Source organism: Pituophis catenifer, unplaced genomic scaffold (assembly GCF_029215685.1).
Source record: "Pituophis catenifer annectens isolate HBS135680 unplaced genomic scaffold, rPitCat1.0.hap2 SCAF_7, whole genome shotgun sequence".
Taxonomy (NCBI): domain Eukaryota; kingdom Metazoa; phylum Chordata; class Lepidosauria; order Squamata; family Colubridae; genus Pituophis; species Pituophis catenifer.
The window spans coordinates 10,308,156-10,334,219 of NW_027256887.1; the positions used below are offsets into that span (position 1 = coordinate 10,308,156).

General features: G+C 43.6%; 3 protein-coding genes across 3 annotated transcripts in view; all 3 read left to right on the forward strand.

The window, feature by feature from the left end:
• The first annotated feature begins 1,154 nt into the window (after positions 1-1,154).
• LOC139319157 (polycystin family receptor for egg jelly-like) lies at positions 1,155-8,714 on the forward strand. The gene has a single exon (XM_070946862.1). The coding sequence runs from the start codon at positions 1,155-1,157 to the stop codon at positions 8,712-8,714; it is 7,560 nt and encodes a 2,519-aa protein (XP_070802963.1).
• A 2,074-nt stretch (positions 8,715-10,788) lies between these two features.
• Positions 10,789-18,657, forward strand: LOC139319910 (polycystin family receptor for egg jelly-like). Its single transcript, XM_070947965.1, has one exon. It carries the CDS (start codon positions 10,789-10,791, stop codon positions 18,655-18,657), a length of 7,869 nt encoding a protein of 2,622 aa, XP_070804066.1.
• A 1,874-nt stretch (positions 18,658-20,531) lies between these two features.
• The window catches only part of CDPF1 (cysteine rich DPF motif domain containing 1), a 19,691-nt gene continuing 14,158 nt past the window's right edge, over positions 20,532-26,064 (forward strand). Inside the window, exon 1 of the mRNA XM_070947364.1 lies at positions 20,532-20,610. The gene's annotated coding sequence lies outside the window, so the exon portion shown is untranslated. The remainder of the gene's footprint in view (positions 20,611-26,064) is intronic.

The following is a 26,064-nucleotide window of genomic DNA, read 5'->3' on the forward strand; positions in this document are numbered from 1 at the left end:
GGAGATTTAACAGTATCCTTCCCTTACCACGCCCACCAAGCCATGCCACGTCCACCAAGCTACGCCCACAGAACCAGTAGTAACAAAATTTGAATCCCACCTCTGTTTTAGCCTGGTATTTCTAAAATCATTACCAGTATTTTGTGTGATTGTAAAAGTTCTGATATAGTTGTAATAAAAATGTCAGCTCTGGAAGTTGTGCAATCAAAACGTAGGGCCCAAAGCAAATAATCAAGGCTCATGGCAGCATTTATTCATTGAACAGTGTATACTATAGAAACTTCTTCCAGAGAATAATGGAGGGAATTCTTATAGAGAAAAGGGTGCATCATATGCATATATTTTAGAATGGAGGAGAAGAAGATATAGTCATACATCTGGATAAGTAATAGATGATGTAAGCATAGGTATTCATAATTAGCAAACCTCAAGTTACTTCTATTGTTACTGTCCTAAAATATATATAGTTTTAATAAAAAGAAATATATTCACATTGCCACAGAAATTTTGATACAACTTTCTGAGATCCAGACACTTCAAGGTTGCCCTTTTTTATGTGCCAATCAGTATGCATTCTTTCTAGGTTTCCATTTTGCTGACATGCTCCTTACTCTTTGAAGAATTTCTTTTGCTCACCAAATTTACACCCACTATCTTCAAAAAATACCCATCAAATGCTACCGGTAGATATGAGGATATTATAACACGAGGACATAAGCATCGTTTTTCCACCTTTGGACTTTGTAATTGTGGAAGTCCGAATCAAATTGGTTAAATTAATGCAAACGGTTGAAATATTGAAATACCTACGGTAGTGACTCTTTTTTAATTAGTCAAATGTATACTTCACTATTTTTCTGTTATACATTATTACTCTCAAATTTCTCCCAAGTTGCTTTGTTTGCTTGGTTTTAAGTTGGCAAGAATTTTGGTGGCCATATTGAAAGTGGAAACTGAAGAAAGATTCTAGAATCCACTGGCTCACTTCCTCCCGTTGGGATCTCTAAGGTTACTAAGCGACAGCTGGTGTGATGCCTGGAGCTACTGAAACCATTTCGTTCCTTGTAAGAGCCCGGGCATTCCTTTGGCCTCTGCTCGCCCTCTTCTGCTGGTTTGGTGGCTGCCCCAGCACCCTGGCAGCACGACTTCATTTCATGCCACCACCGCTGTCAGTCACTTGTGCCAAGCCTGAGAACCGTGTCTATCAACAACAAGACCACCCTTTCCAGGTCTCGTGTCTTTGGGACAGATATGTGGTGTTGCACTACTCAAAAGCCCCCCAACGAAACCCCAAAGAGGGAGGGACAGTGCCCCCTCTCTGTCACTGGTATCAGAATGCCATCCTAGTCAACCAGACGACTTCCTGGACAGGTGAGTTGACGCTCGGTCCAGGCCTGCCACAGGAAAGTCCCCATCCACCTTGGGCTAGTACCCAGATCTCCGTAAAGTGCACCTCAGTTTCATGCTTGGCTCCCTTGTGCTTGTATCACAACCTGAACATTGAGGTTGTGGAGCAAGATATCCATTTCTTCCTGCTGCAGCCTCACACACTTCCCATTTTGGAGAGGCAGCTGGTGCGCTTGGGCTGGTGTGCACGCCTCAAAAGTTCGGCCTGGCGCTACTACTTTGAGAGCCAAGGGGGTCTTCCTGAGGACCTCCTCATTCCCACCAACCAGCACAATGAGCCCCTCCTACTTAGTGACTACCCCAGTGCCGAATTGTACCAGGTCTGCATGTCTTACTATAGCTACCATTTGACTGTGCAGTACCCACTCCGTGGATTCTACATCGCTTCGGTCAGCTATAAGCTGGGACCCCAGAGCAGCCTCAGCCTGGATTTCTTTGTGGAGCCTGCTCTGCTCTTTGTTTTCAGGGTAACCTCCCAATTGAGGAGACAGTCACAAGGGGCTCTGAGCTTTTCCTGGAACCTTCAGCAGCTCAGCCCAGAAATAGTAGCCTACCAACTGCTGGACACACAAGGATCCCTAGAGTGGTTCCATTCCTATGACTACAATCCGTTTGGTCTGCACAGCCATTTCTGCACCGTGCCCACATCACACCGGATCAAGGAAACAGTTGTGGCCAGTGTGTACTTCCGTACCAGCCAGAGGGTATTAGATAGAGTAAGAGGAAGACTTGATTTCTTAAACAGGACGTTGATTTTCAGAACAAGCGGGACAAGCTCAATTTCCATAAGACTCAACCCACAGAAAAACACAATTAGCACTTATATTTTCAGTCGGGCCCAAGGCCTCTACTATTCTACCCAGAAAGGCAACTTGACCAACGGCGTTGCTGAGAACTCCAGCCTCTGCTATGTACTTTATCAGCAAGCGGGCCTCTCTTACCTGATTACAGTTAAATATGTGCAGCTACAGTTATTTAGATTCAGCCTGGATATTTATCTGAATCGGAAAGAGGCCCTGTTCCAATCTCTAGGGGGAAAGGAGATGGACGTTTACGTCTTCAACAGCACGTCTCCTGACAATAGCTTGGTCTACATTGTGTGGTTCATCCCTGTGCAACATCCCCTACTTCAGTGTGAATGGGCCTTCAATCTGCAAGTTTTTGATTCCGTGGGCGGGCCTCTGGTGGAAAACTACAGTTTTGCCTACATCGATCAGACCAGAAATGCAGCTCATTTCCTTCTTGACTCTACCTTAGCTTTCCATCCTGCCTCGTATGCGGGATTTGTTGCCAGAGTGAAATGCATAAAGAGTACAAAAATTCCTACAATATTCACGGCAAGGTTTAACATTTATGCATTGAAAGTCATAGAATCCCAAATTGCTTGCCAGCAAAAAACTTGCACAATTCCCAAAGTTAGGATCCACCGGGCAGTTAATACCAAACACATCCTGCATTACGCACTGGGGACTGGATTTACACTTGCAGCAGACATGTGGATCAATTGTCCAGGCCCCAAAGCAACTAAAATTAGTTGGAACATCTATAAAATCACTAATCTGTCAGATAGACCAGACTGGTCTAAACCTTTTAATCCACCTGGCATTGAAGGAAGACATTTCATCAGATTAAAAATCCCTTGCTCCAGCTTGGATACTGGCCTGTATCTTTTTAATTTTACTGTGCAATTAATTTCATCCACTTTGCCCCAGAAGATAGAGCGCTCGGATGCAGTGTTGATAGAGGTTGGGTCAGATCGTTGGGGTGCTGTCATCACAGGAGGCCATTTTCGGTCTGTTGGATTTTCTGATCGGTGGATTCTAAAAGGATCTGTCCTGTCCAATGGTGAGCTGGTCAGTCTGTCTCAGGGATTGTCCTATACTTGGTATTGCACCAAACAGGAAACGGACTATACGTCAATGGCCCTCAGCAGAGTTGGGAAATGTTATCCCGATCAGGTGGATTTGAAGTGGACCACATCCTCCGATTCAATTCAGATGGTACTTCCTGAAACTCTTCAGGCCAATAATACATACCATTTTCTCCTGGCAGTTCAAAATGGTAGCAGGATAGCTCACGCTCAGCAAACCATACACGTACGGGCTCAGGGTGCCCTCATTCTGAACATTGCATGCCTTGAAAATTGTGGAATGTCAGTAATTCCAACAGAAAGATTTTCACTGTCTGGTAAATGTGGGAACTGCAGGGAACTCAAACCCTGGTATTATTGGTCACTGCGATCGGCCCAGTCCCATGAAATCAAATTTGACTGGTCTTCCAGAACAACTACCAGAAGATCCAGCTCACATCTACATGTCAAAGCTTTTGCTTTGGTTTCCATGGCAGAAGAGTCCTACATTTTGAGCCTAAAAGTCATCACCAAAGGTGGACAGTCCTCTAGCTGTGAATATTCTTTTTATGTTAATGCTCCACCACAGATAGGAAAATGTGTCCTTAATCCAAGAAAAGGAATAGCTTTTCTAACAAAATTCATTATCCAGTGCAATGGATTTGAAGACAGAAATCAGCCTCTTGCCTACAAAGTAACAGCAGCGTCGGATCAAACGACAATTAGTTCCATATCCTCAATTCAAAATAATACTTTGGGGATAATTATCTATGCCGGACATGAATCCAAAACTCCCTGGTCTTTCCTTCCTCCTGGCAGACCATCACAGAACTCTGCTTTGACTATATACGTTCAAGTTTTTGATTCCCTTGGTGCGTCTTCTCAAGTCACTTTGCAAGCAACGGTGCTTGATCAGAGACAACCACCGACCAATGCCGTCCTCCATCAACAACTGCATGATTTGATTAATGGATCAAGTGCCCTTATGACCAAGTTACTCATCACCAAGGATTACCTGAGTATAGGCTATATTGTATATATGGCGGCCTCAGCCTTAAACAATATTGAAGCTTCACCCTCCAATCGGGTTCCTAAGGCAAATTTGCGTCAACACCTCCTCACTATAACCACAAGGATTCCTAGCACTAGTATCGGGGAAATCAATCAGGCGATCCTAAGTATTTGTCAAGCAACGCATGAAATTGCTGAAGTCAATCAAATATCCCAGCTGCTTGCAGTAAGAAAATTAAAAACAGTCAGCGAAGCCCTGAGAAGACACAGGGAGCAAGGCTTGGGCTCAAAGGAAACTGAGATTCTTAGCAATGGGATTCTCACAGGATTGTCCAATATCTTGGATGCTTCCCTCTTCAATCACAGAAATCCTAACGCGGATGCCATTAAAGAAGCTATTTCTGTGACCGAAATATTAGCAGATCTCGTTTTACAAGGCAAAGTCCCTGGTGGGCACGAAACTAAAATGGCCACCCGAAACTGGTCCATCCATCTTTGGAAAGACAAAACATGGGACGTTTCTGGAACTTTCTCAAACAGGAAGCAATGTAGGAGCTGCTTTTACCCAAAACTGAAGCAGGGGTCTCATGTGGAGTTAGAAGAAGATAATGTCGTTTCCACCGTTCTGTATCAATTTGAACAGAATCCTTTCCCTTGGCTGACTTTTGCTGACAATATTGGCACAATGGTGACGGGGTTCAAAATGGTGGGGACCGATTCTAAAGGGGGCCTAACCACCATCGTTCCTGAGGTGTTTGAAATGATCTTGGCTAGGAAAGACAAGGCCATCTTCGAGCTGACTATAGGGCCAGATAAAAAACTTTCTAAAACAACGGGTGGCTTCAGCTTGGAAATTAAAAGAAACTCCAGTGATATTTTTATCCAACTTGTGCCCAGAGTGAAAATTACTTTCCAGGTATTTATCTACTTAGGCGTCAATCTGAGCCACTCCCCTTTAGTTTTATACAATGCTTCTCATTTAAGTCCTCCAACCGTCATCCAAAAGGATACAATTATCACCGGATGTGCTCTCAAAGTTCCTTATATCCTTTGCCTTCCAAAGTCATTGCTTTGGTCTCCAGCCTATAACAGAGGAGCAGACACGCTCAACCTTTCTATTGTCTTGCAGTCACACTCAATTGTGAGACATCAAACCGCAAAATCTCTCCGCGTCGCTGTCTTTGCAGCAGGCTGTTTGTCTCTTGAAGGCGTTCAGGATCAGTGGAAAGAAGAAACCTGCAACCTTGGACCTCAAACCAGCTGGTCGAAAATCCACTGTGTCTGCAAAGGAAAAAAACACATCACGAAGTCAACTAGATCCAGTTTAAGAGCAGCTTCAGGACCCGGGATCCGATTTTTGGCTGGCAAGTTACTTCTATTTCCCAATCAAATCGACATGAAAATGTTCCTTCTACATCCAATGAGAGAGAATCCTGTCCCGGGGTTGACTGTGCTTGCTATTTTCCTAATCTACATTTTCTTGGCTGTCTGGGTGAGAAGAAAAGACAGAATTGATATTGAAGAGCAGATTATAGATTTGCCAGATAACGACCCCTTTCACACCATGAGATACCTGGTGACCATCTATACGGGAAGCCGCCCAAGTGCAGGAACCAAAGCAGATGTGTTCCTTGAGCTGATTGGCCAGAATGGCTCAAGTGATGTGCATCTCTTAAAGCACCCATCGTTTCCAGAGATCCTTCAGAACAGCTGCATCGATACTTTTATGCTAACTACCGGGGAAGATTTGGGAGACCTCTTCTCTATCCACGTCTGGCACAATTATTGTGGCTTCGGGCCTAACTGGTACTTGAGCCGAATCAAAGTCCTCAGTGTAGACACAAACAAGTCGTGGTTGTTTCTGTGTAGAAAGTGGTTGGCCCTTGGCAGGAATAACTACCAAATAGAATGGACTTTCGAGGTCACGGATCCACAAGTCCCCATCAGAAGAATTGATTATCTGTTGATAATGTTTAGCTATCACTGGTTCCAAGATCACCTCTGGTTCTCTATCTTTGTTCGCAGCCTTGACAGCTCTTGGAACAGATTTCAGAGGCTCTCCTGCTGCTTAGCGATACTTTTGACCTCCCTGCTGGTCAACACGATCATCTTCAACACTAAGAAAGAAGAACAGGTTTATCTCCTACAACTGCAATATTTGAAATCCATAATAGCCGGTGTTCTCAGTGCTTTCTTCTCCATTCCTGTGGAATGGATTACAGTAGGCTTGTTTAGATACTCCATAAAGGAGTCTTCCCAGTGTAACATTGCTCAGGATCAGGAAAAATTAAGTTTCACTTTCTTGCCTGAAATCCTTCTCTCACAGCAGTTTTCAGCCACGGACAATGATTTTAGTAATAATTATGCAACAGAAAAGAAAGCAACTCTGAGTAAAACTCAGAAATTGCAACAGCGTAGATGTTTGTCTTGCAGTGCATGGCTCTTTGTCTTCCTCACATCTGGGGTAGCGTCATTTTTCATCACATTCATTGGCCTGTCTTTTGATAACAAAACATCCTCTGAATGGTTAATAGCTGCTCTGATATCGTTCTGCCTCCACATGAGCTTCTTTGAGACTTTACAAATTGTTATTTTCTCCAGCTGGAATATCTGCTTGGCAAAATACTGTGCAAACATCCCATGGCAAAGCTATGAAGATATGAAATACAAACCAAGAACGATGGAAGAGGACGAGATGGTGAAGTTGCATGATGACCTGGCTGAATTGAGAGCGTCCAAGAAATACCAGCCCATCAAAGAGGAAGATGTTACAGCCATGCAAAAGAAACAGATGGTTCAATATCTAGCTTACAAATATATAAAGGACATGATCTGCCACTTTATCTTCTTGGCTTTAATTTTCACAATCTCACACCCAATAGACGTTACTACCGCCTTCTTTTACAACCAATCCATATCTAGGAAATTTTCTCCCTATTTACCCGATTTGAATGGAGCACAGGATGTTTATAGATGGATAAACAACAGCTTTGTGCCGCTGATGCACAATCCCTATCACCCAAGCTATCTTCTGAACTCCTGGTCCAAAATCCTGGGATTACCCAGAATGAGGCAAATAAGAAAGAAATCTGCAGACAGGTGTGCACTTCCCCATGAATTGAAAAACATATTTTTGCTGCATAATGTTCACTGCAAGAACAAATATGGATTTAGCCAGGAAGATCAAACTAACTACGTGGGCTCGTGGTCAACTCCCACGGACACCTCAGTTCCCAAGAGCCATGCTGAGTTTTTAGGCTTCAGTTATGAGCCAAGTAGTAGCCAATGGGAGTATATCTCCCATGGACAATTAAATGAATATCCGTCGAGGGGATATACGTTTTATTTTTTCCCCGAAGAACCACAAGTGAATTCAACAAAAAGGTTGGGAGATTTGGAAACGAAAAGCTGGATTGACAATAAGACGTGGGCGGTGATTTTAGAACTGACAACTTTTAACGTTGACGCCAATATGTTCTGCAGCATTTCCATCATTTTTGAACTTTCTTTTCTTGGCCCCGTGAATGCCAGCATCTTTGTGCATTCTTACAAACTCCCGTTTTTCACGCATCAAAACGTGAGCCAAATTTTCTTCTTTTGTCTGACGATATACATACTCATTATTTATATTGCTGACGAATGTCGCATGGTGTACCGAGAACGGCTGAGCTATTTTACTGTTGCTACCAATCTGATCAACTTTGGGATAAAGACAGTCTGCATCCTCTTTCTGGTGGTGCTTTTGTGCAAATTCAAGCTTTCTTCTGACTTGGTGCAATTTTACTTACTTCATTCCCAAGAGTTTATTCCATTCCATACGGCTTCCCAATTCGACCAGACAGTCAGAGGTATACTGGGGATTTTGGTTTTTTTCCTGGTTCTGAAAACATACCGCTATGTCAGATTTCTGTTTGATTTACGCTTAGCCCAAAAATCCCTCAGAACAGCCCTCCCTGGTATCATCAATATAGTCGTAATGGGTGCCATATTTTTCAACGCATATACGGCATTTGGATATGTGGGATTTGGCCAACATGAATTTAATTTCCGCACCATGACGTATTCCTTCATGACCGTGTTGTCTTATTGTGCGTTAACATTTAAGAACACTGAATTTTTGTCTGACAAAATTCTAGGGGGCCTTTTTTTAGGATCCTTTCTTTTGGTGATGATCTGCGTTTTTGTCAATTTAAGTCAAGTCATCATCATGTCAGCTCACTCGGACATGAAGGAAGTCGTTTACAACGAGCCTTCCAATGAAGCGGAGGTCATGTATTTTATACTCCAGAAGGTGTACCGGATGTGGTATTTTGCCAGCACTGGTACCGACACAAAAACAGAGACTGATGTTTTTAACACTGTACTGTATGGGAAATTTAAGAAACGTAGAAAACCGCCCTTGAGAAAACACCTGGGAAGGAAAGAAAAACTTTATGTTGTTATTTGAGGAAAACAATCGGAAGCATGTGTTAAATTTACTTCCTTGGGCTATTCCTTTGGATTGTACTGAATTCCCAAACCGTCTTCTACTCTCATCCAAGATACTCTTCCCCTGCTTTGATTTAAAATGGTTATTCTGGAAGCTCTACGGCAGTTGAGTTCCTAGCTTTGGGCTAGTGACCAATCTCATTTTCATCAGTAAAAAGTTCGAATGGCAGACGATAGGAGTGAAGTCCTTTCTGGGGACACATTCAGTTTGCTCAACATCTGTCCGGAACGAGAATTTCAGGCAAGTAGCTATGGTCTGACCAACTCATCCAATCATATTGCGCTAAGCAGAAGAAACCACACGAAGATTTACAACACAGAAACGAGAAAAACCCAAGTACATTTTTGGTCACTAGATTCTTCATTGGGGCCAATCCATGCTGTACCCCTTTTGGAAGGTCAAGACACACTGATGGAAAGTTCTCCACATCAAGATCAGCTGCTACAGGGGACCAAGGTACCACCACACGATGCCCTATAGCAGTGTTTCTCAACCTTGGCCGCTGAACGATGTGTGGACTTCAACTCCCAGAATTCCCCAGCCAGCAGAGCTGACTGGAAATTCTGGGAGTTGAAGTCCACACATCGTCCAGCGGCCAAGGTTGAGAAACACTGCCCTATAGAATGTGCAGAAACATCGGATACCCAGAGAGTAGAAATATTTGCAGGGGAGGAGGGTCTGCAGGTGAGATATAGGGATTGAGAAATTCAAGATGGTGGCTGTGACTACCTGATTGACACCTGGCCCCTTTTTAATGTGTTTCCTGCCTGTGAGGCATGTAAAAGACAGGTGATGCTTCAACTCACAGCTTCTCACTTTTGATCCCCTCTCTTACCAATATCCCCAGATATATGGGGTACTTCCTTACTGAAATCTTGAACTTTTTCCTCCTGACTGTCTTCCTTTCTTTATCCACAGTTTCTTATATCTTAGGAGACTTTTCTAGGATTGCCACTTTTTTTGCACTTGTTATATGATATATGAAAAGTAGTGAAGTGAAAGTTCTTTCTTAATCAGTCATTTATAAGCATCTCTCTGTGTTAAAACGTCCCTGTTTATTTTAATAAATACGGTAGTTTTGTTCAGTTAGTCTTTGATTGATAATTAACATTGCCTGTTCTTGTTATACCTTTCCGGAATGTTTCCAATTCGATTTGATTTCTACCTCCCTGTTCAATGTGGAATAGCAATAGCACTTAGATTTATATACCACTTCACAGTTCTTTACAGACCTCTCTAAGCGGTTTACAGAGTCAGCATATTGCCCCCAATAATCTGGGATCCTCATTTTCAGAAGGATGGAAGGCTGAGTCAGCCAGTGAGTATCGAATTTAAGAATTCTTAAAATATCATCATAATCTAACTTACTGACATAAAGCACATAATGACGATGTTGATGTTGTGGATGATAATAATCAGTGGTGAAATCCAAATTTTTTTACTACCGGTTCTGTGGGCATGGCTTGGTGGGTATGGCTTGGTGGGCATGGCAGGGGAAGGATACTGCAAAATCTCCATTCCCACCCCACTCCAGGGGAAGGATACTGCAAAATCCCCTTTCCTACCCCACTCTGGGGCCAGCCAGAGGTGGTATTTGCCGGTTCTCTGAACTACTCAAAATTTCCATTACCGGTTCTCCAGAACCCGTCAGAACCTGCTGGATTTCACCCCTGATAATAATAATAATTTCTTCAACAATAAAACATTATTGTGACTGTTTCGTAGCACATTGGGAAAAACTCTGCCCCAGGTCCTGAGGAATTCCTGCATTTAGAGCGGTGTTTCTCCATCTTGGCCATTTTAAGATGTGTGGACTTCAATTCCCAGAATTCTCCAGCCAGCACTTTTAAGTCCACACATCTTAAAATGGCCAAGGTTGAGAAACACTGACATATAAGAGCAACATAATCAAAGGGTGGTCAGAAATACAACCCAACAGAACTCCAACAGAGATTGCCTAGTTGCCAAGTTCTAGAATCCTCACAATCATTCCATCCACAGCAGTTAAGGCTGTTGACCCAAACCTTTCCAGATGCATTTCTTCTTGTTTAGGGTTTGTTTCCCATGGACAGTCATCATGCCCCTTTCTTTATGCCTGCCCCCATCACGGGTGACATCTAACCACACCTATGGGCAGGAAGAAGACAAACCCCAGACCTCGTCCGCATGGGACACTAACTGTGAGGATGGTTCATTCAGAGTTGTAGATCTTCTTTCAAGAACTTGGAAGCCACTGAGGGATGGGTTTTCTCTACAGCATTGTTGGGTTTGGAGATCCATTTTGAGGCATAACATGCTTCTGTGCTCAGGACATGTGGCGCTGGAACTAGTCTTTGAAGAACATGACATCTGTCCTTCTCCAACCTCCACCCATATCACAATCCAGGGTGTCTCCTGTTCCTGCAGTGTGCCTAGTCATCTTCACCAACATCTGAGAATTAAGTTGCATTGCCAAGATGTCTTTTTGTTCCTGCTCTGGCCATCCACATTCCCCAAACATGACTGGAAACAAATGCGGCTAAGCTGCTGTCCATGCCTTGATAAAACAAGATGGCGCCATCATTACCATTATAGATTGGGTGTCCCCCCAGCCCATTTCCTTCCCATCAGCCATCATCCATATTTTTCACCATGTAATCACTACCGTGATGGTCGGCTGCCCCACAGGTGCTCCTCCTATTTCAGGCATTGTCAGATGGCTGAAGACACCCACCAAGGACTGTGCCTTCCTTCCTTCCATGTCAAGCAAGGCCCTTTGCTCAGGCCTAGTTTGGACGTGCAGGTGGAACCCATCATATTGCATATTTACAGTGCCCATTCCAAATTACTCCGCATCCCTCATAGAACTATCCGTCTATTCTGGAATGTCTCTTCAGCCAAGTCCCAACGAAAGATCTACAGCCTGGTGGATGCTCAGAGCAGACGGTTCTGGTCTACCACATACAATCCATATGCTTTACGGAACAATTACTCCATTGCTCCTAGTCCACCATCTTTCAGGAACAAAGTTGTGGCTCGTTTCTCTTGGGCTCTTGAAGAGGCAGAATCTGGAGATTTGAGTGGGGCATTAGATTTCTCAGGTGCCGTTTTAGGTCTACGGACCAGGAATCAGCCTCTGGCTTATCTTACTGTCAACACACAGAAAATCAAGGCAGGCACCTATTTTTTTACCCACAGATGGGGTTTCTTCTATCTTATCAAAGGCCCTTCTAGTGACTTGCACATTCCTTCCAGCACGTACTACCTTTTTTATCAACAGCAAAGTCTTTCTTACTTGATCACCATTGAATTTGTCCACCGGTGCTGGTACAGGTTCAGCATCCATCTGTACCTTAACAGAAAAGGAGTCCGTTTGAAGTCTTATTCAGAGAAAGATGTAGAAATTCACCTTTTCAAAAGTGGCCCTTCGTTTGTGCCAAGTTCGGTCTATATTGCTTGGTTTATTCCGTTGCAGAATCCATTACTCCAGCACAAGTGGGCCTTCAACCTACAATGTTTGGGTGTAGAAAAGGAAGATCTTCTCTGGAATGCTACTTACAGTTACAGAGATCGTGCCAAAAACGCTGCCCATTTTATAACTGATCTTCCTTTTAACCCTGCTTTATACGCAGGCTTCATAGCACAAGTCAATTGCACACGAATTGGCCAAATGCGTATCATTTTGGAAACCAAAGTCAGTACTTATACCTCGAAGGTCTTGAAGTCTACAGTGGATTGCCTTCAAAGATTTTGTTTCCTTAAAAGAGTAAAAATCCAGGAATCTCATTATACTAATCCTGTTTTAAATTATAGTAAAAAGGTCTCGTTCATTCTCTCAGCTGATGTTGAGGTGAATTGTCCAGAACCAAGGGAAACACATATAATGTGGCAAATCTATAAAGTTCCAGATATGAAGACTGGTCCAGACTGGTCAAAACCTTTGAACCCTCCTGGAGTTGGGAAAAAAGATCTTTTAATCTTAAACATTCCTGCTGATAGCCTAGATGAAGGCTTGTATTTATTCAATTTGACCATAACATTAATCACAATGGACACTTTAGAGAAAGCAGAAGACTACGATTCTGTGTTTGTCAGGATTAGACCCAACAGACTCTGGGCGGTCATTGCTGGAGGCGATTTGCAAACAGTTGGATTTTCCGACCAATGGATTCTGAATGGATCTGCCTCTTCTGATCCAGATGCCCCCCAACCTTTTGAAGGCCTCACCTTCACTTGGTACTGCTCCAAACAAAAAACAGACTATATTTCCATGACTTTGAACGAGACTGGGAAGTGTCATCCACATCAGGCAGATTTGAAATGGACAGCTTCTTCAGAGCCAGTGCAAACGGTTCTACCTAGAACACTTCAAGAAAACGCCACGTACTATTTCCGTCTGGTGGTTCATAAAGGAAGGAGACAAGCTCAGGCTGAACAAAGGGTCCAGGTAGAGCCTGACGCTTGGCTAGCACTGAATCTCACCTGTATTGAGAACTGTGGAAGATCTGTGATTCCCACAGAAAGATTTTGCCTTTTGGGCAAATGCCTAAATTGCAGAAGGTTTTATAGGCCTCAGTTTCACTGGTCACTTTTTTCAGGAAATTCCTCCGAACTCCAGTTTGACTGGGCCTCCAGAACTTCAACAGGGAGAACTAATCCATACCTCTGTGTGAAACCATGGAGTCTGATGCACGTGGCAGAATTCTCCTTTAGACTTGTATTAAAAGTAAGCCTGGAGGGACATGAACCATTGCTCTATAACTATTCATTTGTTGTAAATACACCTCCAGCACTTGGAAAGTGCAGCCTTAACCCTCCCACAGGAATAGCTTTCCTAACAAAATTCTCTGTTCACTGTAGTGGCTTTAGAGATCAAGATTTGCCTCTTACCTATAAGGTCAAGGTGGCATTAGATTCAATGGAAATGCCTATTAGAGGAAACAGTACCTTGGGCACCATTGTCTATTTTGGAGATCAATCCAAAAGTCCGCCATCTTTTTTACCCGTTGGTGTACCTTCTAAGCAATATCTCTTGAACTTATATGTCCAAGTATATGATGATCTTGGTGCTTATTCCCAAATTACAATACCCACCACAGTGCACAGCCCACTGAAAGCCAAGGAACCGGAGGCTGTGTTAAACAAATTACATAGCTTAACTGGTGGAACATCGGCTCCCATTGTATATTTTCTCAACAGTGGAAATTATTTTAGGGCGGGATATTTTATCCACATGGTGGCTTCTGCTTTAAATGACCTAGAAGTGCTTCCAAGACTTCACTCCTCTAAGACCAAACTGCGTGAAATTCTTTTAAATCATTTGGCTGGGATCCCAACAACAAACATCATGGAGGCCAATCACGTGATCTCAAGTATTTTGCAGATAACCCAAGAAATTGGGGAAATCAACAGGAAATCACAGCTTCTTGTAGTCCAAAAGCTCAAGGATGTGACTGATGGGTTGAGAAGACATAACAGAGAAAATGGAGGTTCTAAGGAAATCTATGATCTTGGAACAGCTATTCTTGCGGGGTTATCCAGTGTCCTCAAAGCTTCTCTGTTCAAAAACCCACAAAGCCACAGAATCATGGCTGAGGAAACCATGTCTGTTGCTGAAATTTTAGCAGACCTCCTTTTACAAGGCAAAGTCCCCGGAGAACATGAAACCATCCTAGAAACTGATGACTGGAACATCACATTAAGGAAAGAAGAAAAGCAGGATATTTCTGAAACTTTTGCTAAGAGAAGAGACTGCCAAAACTGTTTCTATCCCAAAATGAAGCAGGTGGAATATAACCAGTTGCCAGATGATGCAGTAATTTCTACGGTACTTTATGACTTTGACAAGAATCCATTTTTCTGGTCGCCATCTTTGGACAACATAAACACAAGGGTGGCGGGATTCAAAATGGCGGGAATTAAATCTAATGGCAACGTGATTGAAATTGTGCCCGATGTGGCTGAAATGATCCTGACCAGAAATGAGGAAAAGACGGCTGTATTTGAGATGATGGTGGAACACAGCCAAAACTTCCCTGAAGCATCTGGAGGATTCAGTTTTGAAGTCTGTAGAAACTCCAAAGACATCTTGATCCAGATAGTGACAAAACTAAAGCTCACTTTCCAGGTTTTTATATATGTGGGTCTCAAGCTTAGTCATCCTCCCATAGCTATTTTTAATGTTTCCCACAATATGCCAGTGACCTCAAAGACTAAGAATTCCACAGGTGACGATTGTGTATTTCAGATGCCTTATGTTTTTTGCCTTTCGCAGACGTTACTCAAAGCCATATTCCGAGGCAGCAAAGCTGGAAAACAAAACATTTCCATTGTTTTCCAATCCGACCACTTTCTGGGGGACCACGGCTCACAGAGGCTTGGCCTCACGCTGTTTACAGCAGACTGCTTGTATCTGGATGATACTCGAACACTTTGGAGACAAGATAAGTGTCATCTCGGACCTCAGACTACATGGCAAAAGCTACACTGCGTCTGTGCAGGCAAAAGGCGCACTGCGAGGACTGTTGACCCACCAGCAGGAAATACCTCCCTAGGAGACGTCACATTTTTAGCAGGGAAGGTGACCGTCTATCCTGATCCAGCAGAGGTGAGAAAGATCCAGTTGGCTCAAATCCAGAGAAACCCAGTGATAATCTTGACGGTAGTTTTCATTTTTCTTACCTATATCCTGTTGGCTATTTGGGCGATGAGAAAAGATAAGGCTGATGTAGAAAGCAGAGCCCACGCCATTGTCTTGCCTGACAATGATCCCTTTGATAAAGTTTGCTACTTGGTCACCGTCTACACAGGCAGCCGATTTAGGGCAGGAACAACAGCTACCGTTTTCATCCAATTGATAGGGGACCAAGCAGTCAGCGACATCCATCGCTTGAGCCACCCTGGACATGTGCCTTTCCTCCGTGGGTCCATCAATACCTTTCTCCTGACTTCTAAGAATGACCTGGGAGACATCTATTGCCTTCAAGCTTGGCATGATAATGCCGGCTCTTCCCCGAACTGGTATCTGAGTAGAGTCAAGGTGGAAAATATGTACACCAAGCAGTCTTGGATGTTTATATGCCGAAAATGGCTTGCTCTGGATAAAGACAATGGTTTGATTGAGAGGGTGTTTGTTGTGGTCCAGCCACTGGCCCCTTTAAACAAAATGGATTTTTTCCTCATCTGCTTTGCCAAGGACTTTGCGGACAATCACTTATGGTTTTCCCTTTTTGCCCACGTGTGCACTGGTTCTTTCAACAGACTTCAAAGGCTGTCTTGCTGCTTAGCCACTCTCTTCTGCATCCTGCTAATCAACATGATGTTCTTCAAGGCCGACGTGGATCAGCAGATGTATCCGGGACAACTGCAGAATCTGAGGTTTCTCATAATTGGCATTCAGAGCGCTTTCATTTCGGTCCCTTTGCAAATGATTATAACAGCCCTGTTCAAATATTCGCAGAAAGAGCCCTTTGGCCAGCAGTTCACTGCAACTCAGCAAAAAGTGTGTTCTCATTTAACGACCGGAAATCTGAGGAACTGGAAAGAACTCCTGCAGAAATGTTACCTTCTAGAGACTACTTCGAAATTCCCAGGGTCCGGTTTTCCAGACGGCAGCTTTGCCGCTGCCTCCAATCCCCAAAACCTGGCAGGACCGAAAAATATTAGGTGGCGGCAGAGAACAAAAACCCGATACAACTGCACGATTCCAGAGGGGGATGCCAATATAATTTCAACAGAGGAAGAGGCTTCGGAAGTTGGCCATGCCAACATCAATTTTAACAATAATTACGTGAAGAAGGAAGCAGAGCACCAAACGAGGCCACTCAATACTCCCAGCATGCTTTTCTTCAAAAGGCCCCAGATCGTATCTTGGTGGAACAAGTATGCTTCATGGGTACTGGTCTTGGTTATTTCTGCCACGTCCTCTTTTTCTATCATATTATATGGCACATCCCAGGACTACAAGACCTCTTTAGAATGGCTGGCGGCCTCCGCCATCTCGCTTCTTGTCAGCATGTTCTTCCTTCAAACGTTGAACATCCTTTTTTTTTCAGCCCTAAAATCACTTCATTCCAATTCCTGTGAAAACATTCCATGGTCGATCAAAGAAACTTTCCTGGAGATTAAACTGAACGAACCAAGCATGAATGCTGACGACATGCGAGAACTGCATTACGATCTGGTAAGAATGAGAGGCAGCAAGAAATACCAGCCCTTGGAAGAGGACGAGATCACAATTTTTAAGAAAAAGGAGAAGATCCGACATCAAGCCTTCGTCTTCCTGAAGGACGTCCTGTGCCACTTTGTCTTTTTAATCCTAATTTTAAACATTGCCTACTCCATGGAAAACACCAGGAGTTTTTACTACAATCAAGACATGAAGTCAAAATTGTCTAAGGGGCTTTTTGAAGTCAGCAAAATAAAGGAGATTTACCTCTGGTTAAAAGAGGTCTTTCTGGAATTGATTCATAACCCGCTGAAGCCAAACTTTCTCCCAGACACCTGGTCCAAAATCCTGGGTTTACCCAAAATGCGCCAGATAAGAGCTGAGCGTAGTGAAAAAGAATGCTTCTATCCGCACAGTTTTGTAAATAAATTTGTGATTAGTAAAAGCCACTGCCTTCACAAATATGGTGTCGACGAAGAGGATCATAGGAACTACCTCGGGTCCTGGAAGAACCCAGTTAATGAATCTGTGGTGAATCATTTGGGCAATTTCACAGGCTTCACCTACCACAGAGTCAGAGATCCCTGGAGGTACAATTCATACGGAGAGCGAAATGTGTACGAAGCAGGAGGGTATACGTTCAACTTTTATCCCAAGGAGATGCTCTCCGAATCAATGAAAAGAATGGTGTCATTGGAAGAAAACAGCTGGCTTGATGAAAATACTTGGGCACTGATAGTCGAGATGACAACTTTTAACTTCGATACGGACTTATTTTGCAGCATATCGGTGATCTTCGAAGTTTCTCATTTAGGCCCCATTAACACAACTTTGTGGATCCACTCCTATAAACTCCCCATTTTCAAGCAGCTGGACCGAAGGGAAAAGTTCGTTTTCATCCTGGTGGCCTACATACTCGTTTTTTACATCATTGATGAGTTTTGCGTAGTGGAACAACAGAGACTCAACTACCTAAAAAACGTTTCCAATTTAATTAACTTTGGCATAAAGGCAGTGTGTTGTTTTTTCCTTCTGCAACTTGCATTCAAGTTCAAACTGGCTTCTAGCCTTATCGATCTCTATCTCCATCAACCGAACCAATACATCCCTTTCCACAAAGTTTCTTTCGTTGATAAAACTTTAAGGATCACTCTAGGGTTTTTGGCCTTTCTGATCGTCCTGAAAACCCTCAGGTACTCTCGTTTCTTTTATGACGTGCGCTTGGCCCAGAGGTCCATTCTGGCCGCCCTGCCGGGTATCTGCTCCATGGCCTTAGTGGTGGCAGTCTACTTCTTCGTCTACATGGCCTTTGGCTACCTCGTCTTTGGCCAGTACGAATGGAACTACAACATGATGACCCATTCGGCACAGACCGTCTTCTCCTACTGTGTTTCAGCTTTTAAAGACACAGCTTTCAGATCCAATCGTGCTCTGGGCGGGCTCTTCTTGGCTTCCTTCATGATGGTGATGATTTGCGTTCTGATCAATTTATTCCAAGCAGTGATTATGTCGGCCTACGAGGACATGAAGCAGCCAGTTTACGAAGAGCCTTCCGACGAAGCCGAGGTGGTTAATTTTCTCTTCCATAAATTCCGCCGAATATGGGCTTTTATCACCTTCAGGCAGGTATCAACGACAGATACGGAACTTTTTAATCGGGTCCTTTTTGGGCTTCCTGAGCGGAAAAACATGCATCACCTTGGACTCAAAGCCCGGAAAATAAATGGGAAGAAAATGGTGTATCTTGTCATTTGAGTGCTGGTTTCAAAAAAAAAAAAAAAGGAAAAAGAAGTGAGGACGAATGAGTTGCTCAAATCATGACTCAAATTTTTAGAATCCTTTTTTCCAAGCATCGCCTCAGCCTAGTCTCCCTTTGCTTATTCACAGCACAATTTTCTGGAATAATTGTTCTTTAATTATTGGCAAGCGTACATACAGCCAATTGGGATGAAAAATATGAATACACCTTACTCTGATTTCTTCCATTTTCATGCCTGCCGGCCTTTATCATCTTGATTATGGGGAAACAAAAATGATCAGGACCAAGGTTTTTATGTAACTATTTAAAAACTTCCGTATTTATTTCAGAGAGCTCCTTTCTTATTCCTTAATTTTTCAAACTGCAGCATTCGTTGACATTTTCGACGACAGCCAAGTGGCCTGAACTGTTATCTCAAGCATCTTTCTTGGAAAGGAAGAACCGAAACTTAAAAGTCAAATTAACGCAAGAAACGTTGATCGTTTTTTTAAAAAAGTTTGAGAGGGAATTTCATAAACATTAGAGCACCTTAACTGCCAAAGAATGGTCACCTTCAAGATTAAAGAATATTTTAAGTCCTTTTTATTGTTTGTTTTCCTCCTTTTCAAAGCTGCTATCCCATGTTCTGCCTTAGGAATTGGCACAATAAGTGTCGGCATCCATTATTAGTGCCCTCAGGTTGGATAATAAATAATCAGTGTGCAAGTACCCTTTTCGTTTAGCAACCATTTGAAGTTACAACGGCACTGGAAAAAATGACTTATGACGGTTTTCACACTTATGACCATATGTGTGCTTGTGTGTGTGCGGGCACGCACACACCAGTGGTGGGATTCAAATTTTTTTACTACCGGTTCTGTGGGCATGGCTTGGTGGGCGTGGCATGGTTTGGTGGGTGTGGCTTGGTGGGCGTGGTAGGAGAAGGTTACTGCAAAATCCCCATTCCTTCCCTATCACCTGGGACTCGGGAAGAAGGGACTAGATGGGGGCGGGGCCAGTCAGAGGTGGTATTTTCCAGTTCTCCAAACTACTCAAAATTTCTGCTACCGGTTCTCCAGAACTGGTCAGAACCTGCTGAAAGTTGAAACACCTCTGGTGCGTGCACACACACACACAATAAAAATGTCCTTTTCTCAGACACAACCCTACAAATCTTCTTGCCAGCACAGTGGATCTAAACTTCCCACAGCCCACTTCATCAATTCTTTTCCAAGTTTCCAGTGCTCCCCACTTCCTTCCTGGGATTACCTGTTGGTCTCCCTCCCATCCGAAGAAATCTCTGCAAGTTCAGCCCTGCTCCTCTCACTCGATGCTGCTGCTGTGTGTGTGTGTGTGTGTGTGTGTGTGTGTCAGCAGGTGGACAAGTGGCCCTTGGCTGAAGTGGGTAGGCAGGTAGAGGACTCTTGCCTTATCCCCTGAATTTATGGAGCAACCAAAATTGACCTGCAGGGGATTTCCTTCCAGCAATTTTAATTGGGGATCATCATCATCATCATCATCATCTCTCTCTCTCTCTCTCTCTCTCTCTCTCTCTCTCTCTCTCTCTCTCTCTCTCTCTCTCTCTCTCTCTGTGTGTGTGTGTGTGTGTGTGTGTGTGTGTGTGTGTGTGTGAAGGAGCGACTCACTGCCCAACTGACACCCCCACCCACCACAGCACAGCAGAGGTCTCCAACCTTGGCAACTTTTAAGACTTGTGGACTTCAACTCCCAGAATTCCTCAGCCAGCAAAGTTGCCAAGGTCGGAGACCCCTGCCTTAAAGAGTTCTATTGCTCCTTTAAGAAGGGGCGGGGCAATACAGCCGAACATGCAACGTCATCGCCGTGGGCGTGGCTAGGAAACAGGAAGATGCTGCTCGGGAGCCCCTCCCCTCCTCCTCCTCCTCCTTCCCCCCCCCGCCCGGGAGCTCGCTAGTTACGCGCTTGTTGCACGTGTGAACCTAAGCAACCAGGTACGTTCCCGTGGAAGGCAGCGAAGGGGAGGTGGGTGGGTTCCCTTTAAGGAAATGCAGGGCAGCCTGAATTCGGGCAGGCTTCCAGCATTTCAGGCCCTTTGCAAAGCAGCGGGACTCGGTTGCCTCCTGCAGCCGGAAAGCAGGTGGGTTATCATGCCAGCTTCCCCAGGGAAGCGAGATTTCCTCTGGAGGAGGAAAGCGCAGCAGCCTCGAAATAAATAAAGTTGGGCATTGCCCTCTTGGGAGTGGGGAGGGAGGGGGCGGTGGCTGCAATAATTTCAGACAACTCCAAGCAAAGTGGTTTTAAAAAAAATATTTTTTATTTTTTTTAAAACCACTTTTTTTAAAAAATATTTAAAATATTTAAAAAAATATTTTTTAAAAAAAATATTTTTTAAAAAATATTTTTTTTAAAACAATTTTTTTATTTTATAAACAAACAAACAAACAATACATAATCAATCATTCAATATATCTTCTGAATACGTCTTTTAAATCTTCTTTTTGCTCCTCCAATATTTATCATATCTTAATATTGCAAACAAACAAACAAACAATACATAATCAATCATTCAATATATCTTCTGAATACTCAAAAATATTGAATAACTGTTCTCACTGTTAGGAAATTTCTTCCTTAGTTCTAGCTGGCTTTTCTTTTCTTTTTTTTTTTGAAAAGATTTTTGTTTTAATGTTTAAACAAACATACATGAAACCATCTTCAATTGCAAACAGTGGGGTTTTTTTTTTTTGGTTTTTTTTTTGTGGCTTTTCTTCTTGATTAGCTTCCCTCCATTGCTCCTTTGTCTTGCCTTCCCAGAGAGGCTCCTCTTTTTGGGGGTATATTTTAGACCAGTGTTTCCCAGCCTTAGCAATTTTTTTTTTTAATTTTATTTATTTCTTTGCAAACAAAGTATATAACAACATATAGATCGCAGTGAGAACTTTACACAATACATTATCTTCAATCAGAGAATTATCTGCAGCTCGTTGCGCCCATGTAATACCTCTCCTACGCGAGCTGCACTGGCTCCCGGTGGTCTTCCGGGTGCGATTCAAGGTGTTAGTTATCACCTTTAAAGCGCTCCATGTCTTAGGACCTGGGTAGCTACGAGACCGTCTTTTTCTCACAGGGAGGGACTACTCAAGGTACCGTCAGTCAAATTATGCCGACTGGTGACTCCCAGGGGGAGGGCCTTCTCTGTGAGGGCTCCAACCCTTTGGAATGAACTGCCCCCTGAGATACGAAATATCCCTGCTTTCCGCCGTGCCCTCAAAACCCTGATGTTCCAACAAGCGGGTCTAAACATATGAACATGTGAATGTTTTTAAAATGTTATCTAATTTTAGGTTCTATTTAATTGGGCCAAACTATGTTATAATAATAATTTTAATTAGCAATTTTATGATGTTTGTGTATCTCTTATTTTTCTTGAGTCCTATGGGAGAAAGGCGGTATAGAAATTTAATTAATAAATAATAAATTAATAAATAAATAATAAATAAATAAATAAATAAATAAATAATAAATAAATAATCCAAATATACAAATAGAAAGTAAGAGCTACGCAACCTTATCCTCTTTTTATTCTGTTATTTAGCCAAGTATACCATTGGTCCCAACATTGAAAATATGTGGATTCTTAGCCTTAGCAACTTTTAAGATATGTGGACTTCAACTCCCCAGAATTCCCCAGCTGGCCAACTGGGGAATGCTGGGAGTTGAAGTCCACACATCTTAAGCAGTGGTGAGTTTCAGATTTTTTTTTTTACTACCGGTTCTGTGGGTGTGGCTTGGTGGGCGTGGCTTGGTGGGTGTGGCAGGGGAAGGATACTGTAAAATTTATTTATTTATTTATTAGTTCAATTTATATGCCGCCCTCCTCCGAAGACTCAGGGCGGCTTACAATGCACTCCATTCCCACCCCATTCCAGGGGAAGGATACTGTAAAATCTCCATTCCCACCCCATTCCAGGGGAAGGATACTGTGAAATCTCCATTCCCACCCCATTCCAGGGGAAGGATACTGTAAAATCCCCATTCCTACCCCATTCCAGGGGAAGGATACTGTAAAATCTCCATTCCCACCCCACTCCAGGGGAAGGATACTGTAAAATCCCCATTCCTACCCCATTCCAGGGGAAGGATACTGTAAAATCCCCATCCTACCCCATTCCAGGGGAAGGATACTGTAAAATCTCCATTCCTACCCCACTCCAGGGGAAGGATACTGTAAAATCTCCATTCCCACCCCACTCCAGGGGAAGGATACTGTAAAATCTCCATTCTCACTCCAGGGAAGGATACTGTAAAATCTCCATTCCCACCCCATTCCAGGGGAAGGATACTGTAAAATCTCCATTCCCACCCCACTCCAGGGGAAGGATACTGTAAAATCTCCATTCTCATCCCACTCCAGGGGAAGGTTACTGCAAAATCCCCATTTCCTCCCGATCAGCTGGGACTTGGGAGGCAGAGAATAGATGGGGGTGGGGCCAGTCAGAATTTTTACTACCGGTTCTCCGAACTACTCAAAATGTCCACTACCGGTTCTCCAGAACTGGTCAGAACCTGCTGAAACCCACCTCTGATGTTAAGAGTTACTGAGGTTGAGAAACACTGATTTAGAGAATACATATTTGGTGTTTTGTTTTTTTTCTCCAATGACTTCTGTGATGGTGAGAAGATATCTTCCAGATGCTGACATATCTGCCACAGGTATTCAATCATGTGTAGGTACATAAACACACCTGTCTTGAAATGAATGTTATAATAAAAATTAACTCAAATCTTAGAACACTTTGAATGATAATGAGGGAAGAAATAGTCATAGTCAAATAAATGATTAATGAGGATAACAATATAAACAGTGGTGGAATTCAAGTAATTTAACAACCGGTTCTCTGCCCTAATGATTTCTTCCAACAACCAGTTTTCCAAACTGCTCAGAAAGTTAACAACCGGTTCTGAAGTGGTGCGAACCGGCTGAATCTCAACACTGAATATAAAGATATATATTAGGTCGATGATATGAGAATCTAGGTAAATCGTAAATTGTAAGCTATGAATTTGGTGAATGATGCACAAAAGACTTGTAACCAACCGACACACTGTTTGCAATTGAAGACGGTTTTATGTATGTTTAAAAATAAAAAAAAATATTTCAAAAAAAAAAAACCACACCTGTCTTAAGTGGCTGACTTTTAGCTGCTGGGTCCTTCTGCCAGGTGTGATTTGGGTTTTGTAAGAATTATATTTAATTACATTTATAGAATACTCCTATGTACTGTAATTGTGCTTGCTTGTTTTTTTTTTTATGGTGATAGGATATAAATCTGTAACGAATTTTAAGACATCATTGGTTAAAGTCTGAGATATCATGTCTAAAGCTGCAAAGGCCTAAGAAATAAGATTCAACTAACTAAGTCATCAGTTAGGTAGCCTATCTGCACTTCTCTGCAAAACAAAAAGGCAAATCCATACACGGAGAGAAAAATGGTAGCAGGCTATCTCTGCATCAGTATTTTAGCTCCAGTCGCTCACAAGTTGTTTTGCTGCTATGCTAAAAGCAGCAGTGGGTTGCACATTTTGTTACCGCCAGTTCGCCGTGCGCACGCACGCTCGCTTCGTGCATGCACGCAGCTTCCGAGCATGCTCCTGACCTCAAAAACGTGCCTAAATAGGACGGCATAGCGCCGGGGCGGGTGAGCAGGCCTACCCACGATCTCCACTACCGATTCACTCGAACCGGTACGAACCGGCTGAATATCTACCACCTCTGGATAAAGGCAACAACAGAATTAAGGCAATAAGTCCCAACTGCAAAACCCAAAATAGGAGACAAAAGACCAGAGGAACCAGAAGAGGTATAGACCAGTGATGGCTAACCTTTTTGCCATCGCGTGCCGAAAGCGGGAGGAGCGCAGGGGGCCCTGCACGTGTGTGGCCACACCCATAATTCAGTGTGCCCCATCCCCCCGAACTCCCCCCGCTTTTGGCACGTGATGGCATGGTGGGCCCGGTAGGCCCGTTTTTCGTCCTCCCCAGGATCCAGAACCTTTCTAGGAGCCTGGGGAGGGCAAAAACGGCCTTCCCCACCTCCCTGGAAGCCCTCTGGAGGCCAGAAACAGCCTGTTTCCCGACTTTTGGTGGGCCCAGAAGGCCTGAAAATCAGCTGGCGCACGCTGGACCTGAGCTAGAGCAACGCTCACATGCTTACCAATATGGCTCCACGTGCCACAGGTTCGCCATCACGGTTATAGACAATGTTTTTTGGGGGGAAACCTCCCTTTTTAGTAACTTTTTCAAAGCCTCCAGGGAAGGAGCCAGCCTGCCTAAAATATTGGCATAGTGTCTAAAAACATGCAGCCTTTGCATTTGAGATCCAGCATTTCTAGCCTGTTTTTCTCCCTCTGCTGATGTTCTCTTGCCAAGGCCTGATACACACTTAACATTTCCGAGTTTGTCCTCTAGATGGCAGCAGCACCCACAGATGAGCAAGAATATTTCTCAGTCATTAATACCGTAATTGGGACATGTAACTTGGTTGTTAAGCAAAGTGGTTGCAAAGTGAAACGGCCGCTGTGCTTACGATCCCCCTTCAGCTTTCCTTTGCTTTGCAGACCTGCGAAGGTTATAAATGCGACGATTAGTTGCAAACTTAACTTTTTCCACATCACGATTCCCAAAATGTACAGTTTTTATTAGTTTAAAATATAAAATGCAAAAATACGGAAGCAAATAGAAGGAAAAATAAAGTAGGGAAAGGGGAAAGGAGTAGGACAAGTCTCAAGCTTGACCCAGGCTGTGCTCCATATTGTTCTTTGGACAACAATAGGGTCAGGGTGGATTTGATTTAAATCACGATTGAAATCACTAGTAAAAAGGCTTGGTTTAAATCAACTCGATTTAAATCATAATTTTTAAAGAGCAACTGTCATCTCTGTCCTTCAGCAGCTCCTTCTCTGACCCGCTGTTGACTCACCGACAGTCCCAATATTGCAGAATATAGAGCAGTGATGGCTAACCTTTTTGCTGTTGCATGCCAAAAGCGGGGAGAGCGGGGGGATTGCGCGTGTGCGTGGCCACACCCACAATTCAACGCGCCCCCCCGTGCATGTGTGCAATGACCCCCCTGTGCTTTCCCCGCTTTTGGCACGTGATGACACGGTGGGCCAGGTAGGCCCGTTTTTTGCCCTCCCCAGGCTCCAGAGGCTTTCTTGTAGCCTGGGGAGGGCAAAAACAGCCTTCCCCACCCACCCGGAGACTGGCAACGGCCCATTTCCCAACTTCCGGTGGGACCGGAAGGCCTGGAAATCAGCTGGCCGGCGCACGCAAGCACGCTGGAACTGAGTTAGGGCAACACTCGCGTGCCCACGGATATGGCTCCGTGTGCCACCTGTGGCACGCGTGCCATAGGTTCGCCATCACGGATATAGAGCCTCATGGCT

What these genes read in the sequence shown, in the direction of transcription:
- LOC139319157 (XM_070946862.1), top strand. Translation starts at nt 1,155, where the DNA reads ATGCCACCACCGCTGTCAGTCACTTGTGCCAAGCCTGAGAACCGTGTC.
- LOC139319910 (XM_070947965.1), top strand. Translation starts at nt 10,789, where the DNA reads ATGCATTTCTTCTTGTTTAGGGTTTGTTTCCCATGGACAGTCATCATG.